The 16,541-nt window shown below is 33.5% G+C and overlaps 1 protein-coding gene across 6 annotated transcripts in view; it reads left to right on the forward strand.

Annotated features, from left to right (window-relative positions):
• The window catches only part of LOC106720351, a 109,944-nt gene extending 101,763 nt beyond the window's left edge, over nt 1-8,181 (forward strand). For 2 of the 6 annotated variants that reach the window (XM_014515005.2, XM_014515006.2), the window contains exons 6-13: nt 1,806-1,964; nt 3,345-3,401; nt 4,997-5,063; nt 5,901-6,424; nt 6,509-6,701; nt 6,976-7,148; nt 7,227-7,596; nt 7,686-8,181. In XM_014515005.2, the coding sequence (XP_014370491.2) occupies nt 1,806-1,964; nt 3,345-3,401; nt 4,997-5,063; nt 5,901-6,424; nt 6,509-6,701; nt 6,976-7,148; nt 7,227-7,596; nt 7,686-8,146 (2,004 nt within the window). In that variant the 3' untranslated portion in view covers nt 8,147-8,181. Of the gene's footprint in view, nt 1-1,805; nt 1,965-3,344; nt 3,402-4,996; nt 5,064-5,900; nt 6,425-6,508; nt 6,702-6,975; nt 7,149-7,226; nt 7,597-7,668 lie in introns of all 6 variants that reach the window. The other 4 variants (XM_014515008.2, XM_014515007.2, XM_014515009.2 and 1 more) reach the window with 4 other exon arrangements.
• The last annotated feature ends 8,360 nt before the right edge of the window (nt 8,182-16,541 follow it).

A 16,541-nucleotide genomic window follows, 5' to 3' on the forward strand; every position in this document is an offset into this window, starting at 1 on the left:
AATCGACAGATTTATTTTAATTTAAACATTATTTACCTTTGTTAAAAAAATAACAGATAATACTCTTTATTATATGGCAGCTAACTGAAGATAAACAAACATGTAAACGTAATTATAATGTTCTTGTCATCTATTATTAGAACCAAAATGCTTTAACTTAAGTTTGATTCAATTCTGTTTTTTAATACTTAAATTCTTCATATGTGTTTTTTTATTATAGAATTACAATTCATATGACCTATTTCTGAGTACGGTAAAAGCACTTCATTATTTCATTCCGCTGTTGATTGTTATTACGGGCACTTGAGCCCCGTAAGTACTTGATTGCGATGCTCCAAGTTGGAAACAAGAATTATTTTTTATAATACAATTTCCAGCTTGTTGCAACAAGAAATTGCTTGGAAATGAATTGTTAATTCTCAATTACACGGTTCCATTTTAAATACACTGGAATATTACAAAATAGAAAGGAAGTAAAAATGTTTTTTGTAGTACCGTGACCAGATGTTCCGAAATTCTGTCTCTATATCTCTTAATCTCTCTTTCTAAATAAACAATAAAAACATGTGTAAATTTAATATATTCTCGTCTGTTAAAGATTAAAGTATGGATATACGTACATGTATGTAGGTAACTCAAAGACTTTAATGAACAACCTTTTCTGAGAATTAATAAGGATCAACGTAAAGGGCTTCGCAGAAATGATAAAGGAAATGAAAAAGCTGTCGACGAAAAAAGATATCATTGAAACACGTCCTTTGAAATGAAACTGTATATGAATAACGTACCATAAAATTTCCGTAGTTAACTTGGTAATATAGAAACGGCTATTGTTGGGAACGCATTATTCCCTTATCAAGTGCAAAGTTAATGGGCGAGCTTTGTCCCTCAAATGATTAATTGATTTGTTCGTATATCGGACCATTGTGATGTAGATTTCTTTTGATTTACAGTTCATTAAATGGAATTGTTATAATTTTAAGATTTTCTTTTCAAGAACAATGCATCTGTTTTAAGACGTTTATTCAACTTTCAACTCCAGATAATTTAACAAAAAGATAAATGGATTTCTTATTACAGTATGTTTAGTCTAACGTAGTCTTTGACTATTTTATGTTTGTAAGCTTTATGTCTTGTTTACTTGTCGTCTAAAAAGTAAATAACTTACCCTGAGGTTATTTAATTTCTACACTACAACAAACAGCAACAACACAACTCACGCCAGTAAACTAAGTAAGATTAATTCTGCGAGATATTTTGTCTATTCGTTCTTGAAGCTATTTTTTGCTTTCTTTCCATTCATCTTCTATTAGGTAGTAGAATATGAAGTTCACATTCGACCGACATCAATTTATCATGTTGAATATAAGGCAGCATCATTTGTGAAAAACTTCAAACACTCTTGAAGTCTTAACAGAGTCAGCGTTCTATGCGGCGATAGTTGTTGAGAAAAATGAATAATAAATTACGTTCGACGAATGACTCAATCTTTTGGATTAAGAGTTTTAAAACTTTTCACTGTAAAATTAATATTGTACTGCTACGTTTTAATTATGGTTTTAAATTTTTATTAACATATCAAATGTTTTCCACAGTATGTTGATGCCCGAGTGTATGTGTCAAGAAATTTGCCAAAAGCGTGATAATCTATGATTCCTGTTTGTCTCTCAGAGTCACGGGAGTATTTTTAGTCAAAGAATAAAAAGCGATGAGTTTAAAAAATATAAAAGGCAATAAAGCGCTGGGTCCAAAGATCATGAATAGCACCGCTATAAATTACAATACGTGTGTAAACTTTCCCTCAGGTCGACACCCCGGACAGCGTGCTACAGAGTGGGTTGGGCCTTGGGCCCGGACCCGACACGGCCTTGAGGTCTATGGTTGACCCCAAGGACTATGACCGCCTCCGCTTTTTTCAAATGAACGCCGCCCAACCAAACACCTTTGAAGAGACTATACATAGGGTGAGCGAAAACGTTTTCCTGACTGTGATAAAGACATTGTCTGTGTCGTAAAAAGATTTTTAATTAGTAAAACGTTTTACAAAGATAGTAAACTAGAAAAATCTAAATTAGAATTGATGCTTTTAGAACTTATCAAAATGTTTCATAGAATGAGTGTGATCAAAGTTTATTTTGCTTATAATATAGTAGAATTGAAAATAAACTAACTTAAAATCATTCAAATCATTTATTTGTCATTTATAACTCTTCGAAATTGTATTAAGCGAATTTGTATTGTGATTTGTTTTCATTAATATACGACACAAACTTTGTCTTTACTCCAGCAGGAAAATTGCTGTTATGCTCTGGATGGCAAAATGCATACTATGTTATAAATAATACGATTGTAAGGGATTATACATTTATGTATACGTGAGAAGATTAAATATCTGCTTATAGTTACGCCTATTTTATTGATATTAGATTAAGTCACGATAATTAATATATAGATCATAATTTTAATTACAGAATAGCAGTGGGTAATCATTTGCTTTTAATTAAATAGGTTTCGCTTTATTCTGCTTTTAAAGTGTATTGATGATGTGTTAATTTGTTTTAATAGGATGGTAGAATAATCTTTATAATACGTTTTATTTATAACCTTAATGATTTGCCAGCAGAGTTATAGCAGTGTCAAAATTCAAAATTTTTCAAACTGTCAATGTTTTTGGCTTTGAAGTTTTTTCGGAATGCTCAAAAATTAGGAGGTGGTTCTAAATTAATTTAATTGAACAATGTTGTTATTTCAGATATGTGTATAAAAGCTATTTTATTGAATTATTAGATAGTGAAATATTTTTAATTTTCACATTTTTATTTCACGCATGCAGAATTATTTATAGAGCACGAATTTGCACGATGTATCCAATTAATGCATGTTTCGAAAATGTGTCTTATTTTTTAATTTTTAATTAAAAGTTATTCATGTTTTAAATTAATACAGTTATTTTAAATATATCGCTTTGATATCTTTTTACAACTTCAATATGTTTTTTTTAATGAAACCGAATTTTCCATTTAGTAAATTTATTTTTAATTTATTTAATGTGCATGAAAAAAAATTACAAAGGAAAAAAATGTATCAAACTAAAACAACTTTGTATTTAAACTAGCCATGTTTGCGATTTGTATCTTTGCAAAATGTATAGTCAGGCTTGCGATTTGTATCTTTGCAAAATGTATAATTGTTACATTGTTTCCGAAGAGAAAGAATAATGAATGTGCTTCGTTATTAAAACGTTTCGTAAACATCTCAGCGCGAACGATTCACAATTTTATTTAAAAAATCCGAGCCGCTCTTGTGGAAATTACAAATGACAAATGAGCTTTTGTTTGTTACAGTTGAAGGTTCAGGAAGCGATGAAGAAGAAAGACAAACTGGCGAGAGAACAGGAAGAGGTAACTTTTTGTACTAGCTTTAAAATCCTTTTTTTATTTATTAAATAATTTACATACTAAAAAAATATATTCTTATTGACAGGACAGAGTTTTAGATTTAATTTTGAATCGCCTGTAAATCGATTCTTTGATTTAATTAGGTTCGAACTTAGAATATTTTGTGATGAAAAAGATAGTGGTAAGAGTGTGCGTAATAGACTTTGCAGTCGTGATTAAATCGTTTAACTTTTAAATAATGTGTTATTGTATTCAATTTTCTTGAACTTCGTACTAATAATTTATATCCTACTCGGAACTGTTTAACACATAATATATGATTGGAATGTCGAAAACAAAGTTACGTGAAGGGCGCGTGATATAGACGGCAATGATAATCTCGCGTCGGGCGCGCTTTGGACGTGCGAATCGACCCAAAGGCTAATCGCACTCTAATCTCGAGCTAAGCCTATTACGAACAGTTGTATCGCTTCCCTACGAAACTTTGGAAGCCCTTGGGCGGGCGCATTTCGATCGTAAAACTGTGAGCCTTCGAATACTCCGGGATATGGAATATTGAAATTTTATGACCGCAATCAACCATTCCCCGCACGAATCCTTTACTAATGCGAGTTATTAAAAATTTGGGACCGTCTCAGTCGGGTCATTGATTCTTGCACGAAATTAATATTCACCACGATTTTACTCTATACTTTCCCTTGGTGGAAAATTTCGTTTCATCTATTTTTACCTCTTTATCACTCAACTTTAGTACATATCTTTAATGGTAACGTGAAATCAAAATGTTATGCTTTGATTGATGTAGTCAGTTCACGATAGACTTGCTGTAACTGTCCCAATAATTGCTAATAGTCAGAAGGCAAGGGACGTTGGCTCATTAAGATGATCATTATATTTTCGGTCAGAAGTTTTTCATAGCAATTTAAATAATAAAAAACGCATAATTTTTTTTATTACCTATCTTCATTTCCATCTTGGCTGTATTTAATTAAGATGTTAAATCACCACAGTAATTGGCCTTTTTTAAACAAAAGTCTCAGTTGGACTCTTCAACGGTACATTACCTCATTTCCTTAAATAAAACGAAACGCAAATCCCTCGCCGTGTACTTCCAGAACCGTCTCGGAAACAAACGTGCATAAATTAACTTAATGTTCAATACTTTTCTACTTACGTAAAAGTGGTCGTTTTATTGCCGCTTTTGAAAATTTATTATCGCGTACGCGAATGCTTTAAGATGTACCTATAGTTTGTTAAAAAAAAAGTTTCGAAACTTTTTCTTTGCACCGCTCCGTCAGTGTTGCACTGTGAAGCCTTTGTAAAACTTATATAAGGCAAGATAAATATTAAAAATCAATAAAAGCTACTGCATTAGTTATTCATTTTATTTCATTTGTGATATTAATTGAAATGCATTGTTAACATATATCATAATTGTAAAATAATTAATTCAATCCAAGTAAGCTGACCATAGATACAAAAAACTTACTCTTCTGGATCAATCAGCTGAAAATTAAAAATCTATCTTTAAATTACTCTGAGTTACTTATCTGAACTGTGAACTTAAAACATGGAATAAAATTCTTAAGTTTTTACAGATTTTGAGGGACATTCGACATGGTCTAATGAACATGGGAAGAGACGGCGTACGTGGTCCTTTCGGAGGTGAGTTTCTATTTATTTCTAAGCCTAGTTGTTATTTTTACGCATTTCGCATACATTTTATCATGCTATTCGAGCTATAAATGTTGTATTTTTTTAAATAATGATGTTCTTTAAGATAGAACAGCTTTTTGTTTAAATGAGTAATTTATAAAACAAAAAGTCAAATTTTGGATTTAACATCTTCTAATTATAATAAAACAGGGAAATAACTGATTGCTTATGGATATTCAATAATAAATGGTCATTTTAAAACTCATAATTTAATATTTATATACTCATAAAATTTTATAAGTAACATATGAAAATTAATATGTTAAAATCAAATCCCTAATTGGAGCATGTTGCTTGCACGTTGTTTTAACAATTTTTTTGTGAAAATTTTGCGGAATGCTTACAATTGTCATTGATTTGTCGTACGGTACCATAATTTAAGATACGCTTTCGATGTGCATCTATCATTCATTATTTTATATTACTTTTATGATTTCTTTAATAAAAACTGTGAAACGAAAAAAAAACAAACGATTTAATCGCTTTAAAGCGATGAAACGATTAAAAGAAACAGTTTCGTGAATTCATCTTCATCCATCAAGATATTTTCGTTGCGAGAAAATGCTGAATGCATGTTGTTTTAAAATATGTTGCATCGAGCACGCACGGCTTTACGATGTTCGTACACAGCTTGACCTGCAGTGTTGTAAGTGAAACCGCCATGTTGTGGAAGGGGCATCGTACGGTAAACTTTTTACGCTATTTTGTTTGCACGTACAATTTTTAATTTGCATAATTAATTACGCTACAATACATTCGAAGGTTACATTGAGTACTCGTTCACAGACGACACGTATATGTACGACGACGAGGCCCGGGGCCTGTCCGGACGAGGGCACTGGTACGACGAGCCGCCCTACGAGAGCGACCCCGAAGACTTTCTCATGGGCGCCGGAGCACCCGCGGCATCTTTCCAAAATGGCCGAGTTTGCTTCACGCTTAATCTAAGGAACGAATCTAGAGGTGAAGGCGTGATATCGTTGCGGAGCGCCGGTGACATCAGTTTAGCGAGAACCCCTCGACGTGGATTAATAATTCCACAAAGCGGTCCTTATCCGACTACGGTCATCCCTCTACATACTGCGAGGGATCGTGAAAGCGGGGATTACGCCGCATCTGACATTCAATCGATTGGTTCACGATTATCCGGAATTTCGTTAGAATCAAGTCGATCGGAAAGGGACAACAGAAGAGGTTACAGACAGATGTCGGGATACCGGATAGGGATCGATCCTTTATCACCTGCTTCATCCGATTATGAGGATCAAGAAAGTGAAACGGATTCTCAGCACATAGCCACGGTGCATAAGGTAACTTTCGCGAAATAAAGGGCTATCAGAATTATGTTGTTTTCTTTACGACACCGACTTTACTTTGTATTTATGAAATTACAGTCTGCTGACGAGTGCGAGGGTGTCTCAAATTTAGCAGGCAAAGTGAGAGGTCTCAGGCAAGACGTTCAAAGAAAAATATCAAGGTTAAGGCAAGAAAGAGGTCCTGATACCATCGATAGACGGACGAGTGGAGACCAAGCCTTTCCATGCTCTAATAGTTCTTTTGAAAGTCTTCCCAGCGGATCCGGCAGTAGTGAGTGGATTTATTGACTTATTTGTCAGTGTTAATATAAACGTTTGTAAATAATTTGTCTTTCCTTTCTTTGTACCATATTGCCCCAATATTTTCACTTACAGCTTCTGTATCTTGTATATATTGTTTGACTATGACCACTCCACTATGTTTATTACTAATTCTAAACTTGTTATACAGTTACCATGCTGTGTCTACAGGTATTCGGTATTTTAAAGTAAATATAGGACTGTGTTCAACTCGAGTCGCTCAACGTACAAATATTTATGTTCAGGCACTCAGGCATTGGTTCGCGCCGGTAGTAATCACTCATCTCTCTCGGCAGAAGAAAACATAGAATTAAGTCCGGCCGGGCGGAGCTTACTGGTACCGCAAATGCTGTGCAGAGCGCGGGCGCTGGTCGATTACGTGCCCAATATTTATGAGAAAGACGCTCTGAGATATAAGGTACGATAACTTAAAGGCTACTTCTTGCATACTATTAATAAATATGTTTTTATATTAATGGAGACGTTTCTTTAACAGAAAGGTGATATCATTGAGGTGATCAATATGAACGCCTCGGGTATTTGGCGAGGCGTTTTAAATAACAAAGTCGGAAATTTCAAGTTTGCCAACGTGGAAGTACTCTCGGACAGAGATACCATGAGGTCAAGGTCATCGAAATGGTGTAAAAGTCGCGAAAGACTCTGGGAGACGCGACCGAGAACAGTAGAGGAATTACTCAAAAGGATAGACTTGCCGGAATACACTTTGGCCTTTGCTAGAAACGGTTACGAAGATATCGAGCTGTTCAAAGAGATCGAGCCATCGGATCTGGACTACCTCGGCATCATGACGCCCGAGCACCGCACCCGCATCCTCGCCGCCGTGCAACTGCTGCACCAGCTTGAATGTGAGTCTCTTAATAAATATTTTAAATAAAAACATGATTTTATAGGTTAGTTATTCTGGTGGATTATATAAGAATACTACGATAAATAGGTGGCGAAGCCGAAGGTGAAGGCGGTGGGTCTAGCTCTGAGGGCGGGGACTCGCCGTTCGGACGTAGGCAGTTCCCGCGTGATTCTGGCTGCTACGAGGCGAGCGTGGGGGTGGGCGTAGGTGGCGTGCGAGTGCGGACTTCGCCGCTGGTGCACAGGGTGGACGAGCCTTCGCACCGGCCGCCGGAGCCAGCGCCACAGGCCAAGCGCTCCATCCGACGCCGGCAGCCGGACGAGGCGGAGTGCGATAGGATCGAGCGCTACCCAGGCTCGGGCGCAGAGCGGTCGGTAGTGCGGGGTGGGGGGCTTCCCGGTGGCTCCCGGGATGACACATGCGAGACCGACCACAAGCTGAACGTGGTGAAGTTCGTGGCGGGCGGAGAGCCGTGCGCGTCAGAGAAGAGCAGCGATTCGGGCGTGAGCAGCTCATCCCTGAGCTCGGCGCACCCGCACCGCACTTGAGCTCGGCCCGCCGCGCCCGCGCTGGCGTAGACGCTGGCGCGGGCGCGCGCGCACACCGCGCTGCCGCCCGCCGCACCACACTGCTCCGGCCCCGAGCCCTTGCATGAACCGGAAACATAAGAGACAATCCTAAATTTCCCCTTGGTTTTTTTTGCTAAAGAGAAGTACCATTATTTTAAAATCCTACCTTCTACAATTGCTTCTGTTGTACAAATGAAACGTTTCTTGAATGCATACTTCTCTTTGGAAAAAAAAAAACAGTTTAATCAAATTCATAGATAAATTTAAGTCCTTTATGAGAAATGGTCTGAAAATAAGTGATTAATAGAAATTAATTGCTTTAATTAAATAATATTGCAAATTCATCCCGTACTTATTACTAGAACAAAACACTGCCTTTAATACTAAGCGTAAGCTTTAATTTTTAAATGTTCTTATTATTTTAATGTAAACATTAATCTAGACAGGTTTTATAATCGACTAATGATTATAATCACAAAATCTACGTACATTTTTTCATGATAGAACTAATACAAAGTGAAATTATTGTTTTTTACTGTTTAAAAAAAAAAACAAATTAAGACGCACTTTAAGATCTAAGAACTTAATATTCTAAATTATTTAACAATTATATGAAATGAATATTTTTGCCGTGTTCATTTTATTATGATACATAAATTTGAACTGCAATAGACTGACTATCGCTGCCAAGTCAATACTGCGTTAACATGTACGATATGTTTCAAATAAAAATGTGCACAATTTGTCAAAAAATGCTAGAAAAGTACAAATTTTGACAAAAAATAATCCATAATATTATTTTTTTATATTTTAAATTTTAATATATAAATAAATAGATTTTGTTGCTTTATGAGCTGTAATATTTCAATACTTCGCGTGTTCATACACATTTTTATTTGGAACTCATTGTAAAGCATGGACAGACCAACAACAATACTATAGCGTTTATAGATTTAGAAATAAGACTGAATGTTTTTCCAATCAGCTTTAAATATTTTTAACTTACAACACTTTGAAATCACTTCTGTAAAATGTGTATCGTTGATTTAATTAATATAGCTTTTTTACTAACTACTGAAATCAACATAATAAAAAAGGCGTTTCAGACAACTTAAAAATATTAACAAATTTTACTTGGAAAGTAAACTTTTAATTTATCATTGCGTTTTTCTAGGACAAAAATCTTATACAGTGATAATATTTTGTAAAAGAGAAATAATTTCACATGTTATACTGCAAAAAAAAATTATGTCGAAATGTTCAGATTTATTAATATTTATTAACGTTTTAATTTTTAAAATCTATAATAAAAAAAATTACATACATGACTCTATTAATTCAAAACCATATAAATTTGAAATTAAATAACCAGTTAACAAAATCAACAAGATCGCTTCTGTATGTTTGAATAAGATGTAAGATTTAAGTGATACTTTGAATAAATACATTAAATAAAAGGCAACAAGCCTTTATTATAGAAAATTAAAGCGTTAAAAGCGCACTTTCGATAGCAATAATTGTATATATTTTAAATAGATAGGTTAATTATTATGTATGTTAATTCTTTGTGTAATTTTTTAAGAGAGCTTTATGCGGCATTCCGCATGTACAGTCTAGTATTTAGGTTTGTGAAATTCAATTTCACCCAAATATTCCCAATACATTTCTAGTTTTCATAGTTTCACACGAGGGTAGAGTAAAGTAGAACGGTAGATAATGCAGTACTCCTATTATTGCACATGTACTGTCTTAATAGTACGGTTCTGTTTCAGTATGTGTCGTTCAAAATATCAGTAATCTTCTACCCTCATGTGGAATTAGCATTAACGATAAGTTTGCATTTATTTGCCATTTAAGTTAAAGTGTCAGATAACCTAAAACGTCTTTGTTCCCTTTGGTGTTAGGACTTAGACTAAAATTTCTATGCACAATTAATTTTTAAACGTAATGCCTTAGTTAATTGCTACATTTCATTGCACTTTGGATTTTAAAACTGAGATATTAAATGTAATTATTTAGACTGCACTGTAGCTATTAAAAGTACTTGTGTTTATAAACGTAGAATTTGCCGTGACACTTGTATTAAGTATTGTCCCTTTCATTGCCTTTGACAAAACAATAAGTGAATGTTTCCCGTTGGGCCGTTCGACCCAATGGGAAAAGAAATAACGGGAAACATCTGCACTGTAATTCTACGTTAACAACGTATCGAGTAGGGATAATTTGTACACAGTCTGCGAAATAATAAGTTATAGTCAGGCCTACATTGAGTAGAGTTTACATTTGTAAGATATGTATTAAAAATTCATTAAAAAAAATTCTTTTTGACTACGATCGTGATCTAGTCCGAACTATTAAATGTATATAGATAAATGTTTGTTACTTGTATATTTTAGATAGAAGATGTTTCTTTTAACAATTATTGTATAATCAATAATTAATACTTTATTAATATTGATGTTGAAAGTAATTTATTTATACCTATGTTTCTAAAGCTGAGGTAGACGTTTTGGAGATTTACATTTCATTTATGTGATTATATTATAATTTGTATAAAATAGCTATTGTTTTTTTAATAGATTGTTTTATCGCTAGTTTCTGAGAGCAAACTACTTGTATAAAGTATATTATCATCCATCTCATTGTCTTTGTCAAAAGAGATATAAGTTTTATTCAGAGTTTTTGGTCTCAGAAATCGACGATTAGTCATATTTCGCAACACGGTACTTTTTGTAGCCATATTCATATTTTCTTTTTTTTTTTTATGGACATTATTTGTAAGTTTACAGTTCTACAGACATGGATTCTAAATAAAATAAATAAATCCAAGACTTAATGTGAGTTTTATTGCTTTATACCGTTTAGAATAATATAATTCTGAAGAAATTTATTTCATATAATCGAAACATACATGAACATAATTTTAAATTATAGTTAAAATATACAAAACCGTGTGTTAATTATTGGATATCTTACTTTAGTTACCGTTAGGGAACATACCCATACTACGTGACCTATTTTTTAAGATTTTTCGACCCCTCCCTCCCCTCGGTGACCATTCGTAGTATATGCCAAGACCCCCCCTCCCCCTTTAGTTTTCACGTAGTAATTCATAATTATGATTTTTAATCATTTCACAGGCAAAAATTGAAAAAAATAATAATTTGACTCATACTCGTCTTTATTGCATAAGACTGCAATAAAGACGACTTCCAAAACACATAAAACTTCTTGTAGCCTCCTGGATAGAATCCGCAGAGGTCGCACGCGAGACAGGTTGTCCACTGCACCACCATGCACCAACTGTGAGTTTACAAAGCGCTAAACACCGCGCTATATTCGAATATAGGTCGAAAAAATACGAGATTTCTCTCATTAAAATCGACTACGTGACAAAAAGCTGAACCACCCCCCCCCCCCTCCCGTGACTGACCGTAGTATTTTAAAGATTCCGCCCCCCCCCCCCCTAAACGGGTCACGTAGTATGGGTACGTTCCCTTAGTTGCTGAGACCAAAATCTCTGTATAAATATAAGACATATAATCTTTGTTTTAAATGTATTTTGGTCTCAGAAAAGCAGGGTTAAAAAATCATCATTGTTTTTTGATTAAAAGCTTCTGTTTTATTTACTGCATAAAAATAATGGCAAAGCATTGTCCACCCTTACATTGTTGAAAGATGCGACATTTTATTTTACTATTTATTTATCCTTTTTAAGATAAAAAGCAACCCTTTCTTATATTATAAACCATATGACTATTCTCGAACAATGTTTGTAAAGAACTATAACAAAGACATGTTTAAGGAATACTGTAAATAGTATATTAAGTAGATATTTTACGAGCTTGTACGTCGTAAAAACGTAGTCCTGGGCAAAGTTTACTAGTTTTTAATAAGCAGTAAATTCTTATTTTATGTACACACAAATTACTAAATAAATTACTGAAGTCATAAAACATACGAGAGATCAGGAAGCCTTAATTAAAAATGTTAAATACAATTTTTATAATCTTATGTAATAACTTCCCTTTTCCTTTTATATTATCTGTGGGATCTTCCAACAATACTTGTTACTTACTCAACCATACCAAAGTAATGTAATTTAAAATCTAAATTATCTTTTCTTCCGTGATTAACACATTTTAATGACTAAATTCTTAATAAATTTGAGGAAACAACAACAAATATTAACATAAATTTGTTTACACTGTGGGTAGTAACAAATGTTGCTATAAAAATAAAAAAATAATTACCTTACGCTCAGTAGACAGGTAAACAAGTCGGAACACCCGCGACGTCGGACTTGTTCAGGCTGCACGATTTAGTTACGTTCTTGCACGCAAAACTGTATAGAAATAAATCAAGAGATAGCATAGTTGGAACATCAATATAACAGTTTTAAATATTATTTAGTTATTTAGTATATTATAAAAGTGTTTTTCGTTAAAATTTATGTTTTCCGTTCATTTCAAAATCTATTTTTTTATTTTACATACACACAATACAAATCTTACTACTTATCTAATATCTGTGCCTAATTTCATTAAGATCCGTTGAGCCGCTCCGGAGATATCTTCAATCATACATCCATCTGTCCAAACTTTCGCATTTGTAATATTAGTAAGAAATAAGATTATGCAGCCTGAGGATTAAAATCATTGAAACGTTACATGCCATTGTATAGTCTAAGTACTTTGTTATTGAAACGATAAGAAGCTATTCGAAGAAATATAAAAATATATTTATAATACACTAACATAACACAAACAAGTAATGTTTGTAAATGAACCGCTTTGCATTTTTAGCCGACTTCAAAAAGAAGGAGGTTATCAATTCGACTGAATTTTTTTTTTTTTTTTTATGTGTGTTACCGCGAATCTCCGTCCCTGGTGGTCCGATTTTGATAAAAATTATTTTAATCGAAAGGAAGTGCTTGCAGGTGGGTCCCATTTTTTTGATTTTTTTTTTTAAATAACTAGAAGACTAGTAAATTTTGAATATAGCTTCAAAATTTGTTGCGAAAATTAGGGACATTTTTGCTTTCAGCGCTTACGTAGGCTAAACTATAAGACCTACATCAAAATGATGTATGGCGAATTGTAGCTCTTTAAATGTGCTAAATGAAAGTCCGCGATAGCATATATCTATCTTTTATAGTTTTCTCACAATAACCATTTTTTTCTTTACGAAACATTAATTAAATTCATGCCCTATTTCCGACGCTATTATTCAAGTTCAGTATTAACCCTTATGTAAATAAACATGTTCATTATCAAAAGAATTTAATGTAGATTATATTTGCAATTAAAACTATATCATTCTGTCTAATAGTTTAGGAGATATCGTAAGAATAAAATTACGCGGAAACGAAAAATGCTACATCGCGTTACAATGAATAGCACAAATTTGCTTTCTGGGCTTACGTAGGTCAAACTATATGACCTACATTAAAATGATGTATGGAGTAATTATAGATCCTTAAATTTGCTAAATAAAAGTCTCCGGTGGCATATATCTATCATCTATGGATGTCTCACAAAAACCATGTTATTGTGAACAAACTTCTATTAAAATGCACACGAAAAACAGCGTCGTAAGCTTACGGCGCTATTATATTATATTCGATATGAATCCTTATCCAAATCGGTTTCGGCCTAAGTAGGGACATAAACGTAAGTATGTCTCATACATCTCAAATATAAAATGTATAATATTATATTTACTTTGGCCGACACCGACTGCGAAATAACAATAATTATACAATATAGACATGTTACAAGAAAGAAGAGAACTTTCTTTAGAGTTTAGAGGGTTTTTGAAAGAGAGAAGAAAGAAAGAAAGAAGTTTTCATGTCATTATTTTGTTTCTTTTTAGTGCATTTTGTTTGAGATGGTTTTTTATGGTACTTTTGAATGCATTTTGTTTGAAATTGTTTTTTTTATGTTACTTTTGAGTGCATTTTGTTTGAGATTGTTTTTTATGGTACTTTTGAATGCATTTTGTTTGAAATTGTTTTTTTATGTTACTTTTGAGTGCATTTTGTTTGAGATTGTTTTTTTTGTTATCACGTATGCAGTTAGCGCGTCACCTTCAGTCTTTCTAAGAACCTTATAACACGATTCTGGGAATTTTTTAAACAGGACTTTATACTGAACAAAAACATAATTATATTAGAGCTAATATTCTTTGAAAAGCGTATATACCAATGAGATTTGTACAGGACAGGTATTTTGGTAGTCTGACTGAATTAACTATTTATTTACTAAATTATTTTAAAAAACAACGTTGGCAATTGTTTTTTCCTTTTTACACATAATTTGTCTGTTCTTTTAGTTGAGTATAAAATTATTCTGCCAGAAGTTTTCTTTTTTTAAAACATATATTATAACATGGTAAACAAGCTAGCGGCCACTTGAATCCGCCGAAACAGCGAAGCGATATGCTTTGCCTACATATGATAATCTATGGAGGATGTTAACGCACAGGAAGAGAATATTTCCTTTTCCTATTCGTCCCCTCCTCCGTCAAAAGAAAAGGATGGGAAGGGAATGAGGCCTCCGACACGGACACTCATCAGACTAAACGAGGAGCTACTACCACTTAACGCCTGTCTTCTGTTTGGTCGTAGTATTTACTTATAGAAACGACCCATTCGTGCAATAGATGTTGTTGCTAACGTCAACTGTTACCTCGGTTTCTTTGATTACAAATACAAAACCATATCATTAGTCGCTTCTAAAGCGTATACTCTACCTCAACATCTTACGTGGTACTATTCATAGCGCAAAAGTTTAAGTAAAGCTCGCATATTGAAGTAAATTTTCGCCTTTACTGCTGCAGTAGCGTTGAATGCGATTGCAAGAGAAGGCAAGAAAGATCCAACTTTGCTTTTAGCACTTTGACACTGGCTTATCGTGTTCTAAATGCAATTAACATTTCGGGTATGATATTCGAAGTAAGATTTACTCGCGCAATTCACTCACTCAATTTTGCGCTCGGCTTTGAACATCCTTTAGTAGTTCAACCCAATTTGTGCTTAGGTTAAATGTTTTAGCTTCATGAGTTATACTGTAAGAGTTACTATAGTTTTATTTAATAAAATCCCAGTTAGAATTACATTAACGTAAAGCATAGTACGAAACAGTTCTTCGTTGTCTAAAAAAAACAAAGGAAAACTTTAGAAAATTAAAAAAAAATATTCTATGTGTGACAGTTGACAATGGATTTTGCGCTTTTTATCCACCTCGTGAGGGACGTAGAAAAAAGTAAAAAATAGTAAACAACCGATGTAATGTGGGAAGGATTTCACGACGCTTTTGCTCTAAAGTAAAATAGAAAATATTATTCAGGATTTGCGTTAGTCGTTATATTCCACTACTGCCATTTGTCTGTCTGTCCTTTTGTAGATTATACTACTAGTATAAAAATATTATATCGTTACTTAAACTAGTATGACTTTAAAATATAATTTGTGGAACATAAACATTCCATTAGATACTAAATATAACGTTTCTGTCTGGTTTTTTTTTTTTAGTAAAAGAGAAAATGACAACCCTCTGTTATGTAACAACTTGTTTTTTTTTCTTATCATCCATACAGTTTTACACACCAAAAGATTCTGATGAATATTGGTGAAGTACGTTGATGAAATTTCGAAAAAGTTCTGTTATTCATAAACGGCTTTCGTAATAAAAGCGTATTTTCAGGAAGCATTTTTTATTTGAACATTTTATCAAGTATGGAATTTAATTTGTTGTTTATTTTAAAATTCGATACCTGAACGAGTGTATTACGTCTGATCCATGCGTATCTCGACCGGAGAATCGATTAACACTCGACGTTAAGTGTCCATCGCCGGCGTCGCTCGTGCGGTGTCATCGCCGTCCGATATTAACCACTCGATGGTTAATTGTTCTCGATTCAATTATCGAACAACTGTCATTGGAGAGTCATCTCCGATGAGATATGTCCTGCCGTGACGTCATAGGCAATTTTATTTACTCCCAACACGAAGTAATTCATTTAAACAATAAATAAACATATTTCTATTGCTTCTTCCTCAAAACATTTCGTTTCGATATAGTTAGGTTCCTTACAAACTAATAGTAGTTTCCTATCATTTGGTTTATTTATATAATAATTGTCGCCCGTAACTTTGTCCGATCAGAATAAAAAAAAAACTTAGTAGCCTATTTGTTCTTCCAGACTATGCTCTATCTCTACGCTAAATATTATATCATCGAGATACGTGCTGCCGTTCTGGAGATACCTTCAAACAAACATCCATCCATCTATCCATTTAAACATTTGCCTTTAGAATATTAGTAAGATTTAATTACATATGACAGTTGTTTTTACATAAAATTAACTAACC

This window comes from Papilio machaon, chromosome 8 (assembly GCF_912999745.1).
Source record: "Papilio machaon chromosome 8, ilPapMach1.1, whole genome shotgun sequence".
Classification (NCBI taxonomy): Eukaryota; Metazoa; Arthropoda; class Insecta; order Lepidoptera; family Papilionidae; genus Papilio; species Papilio machaon.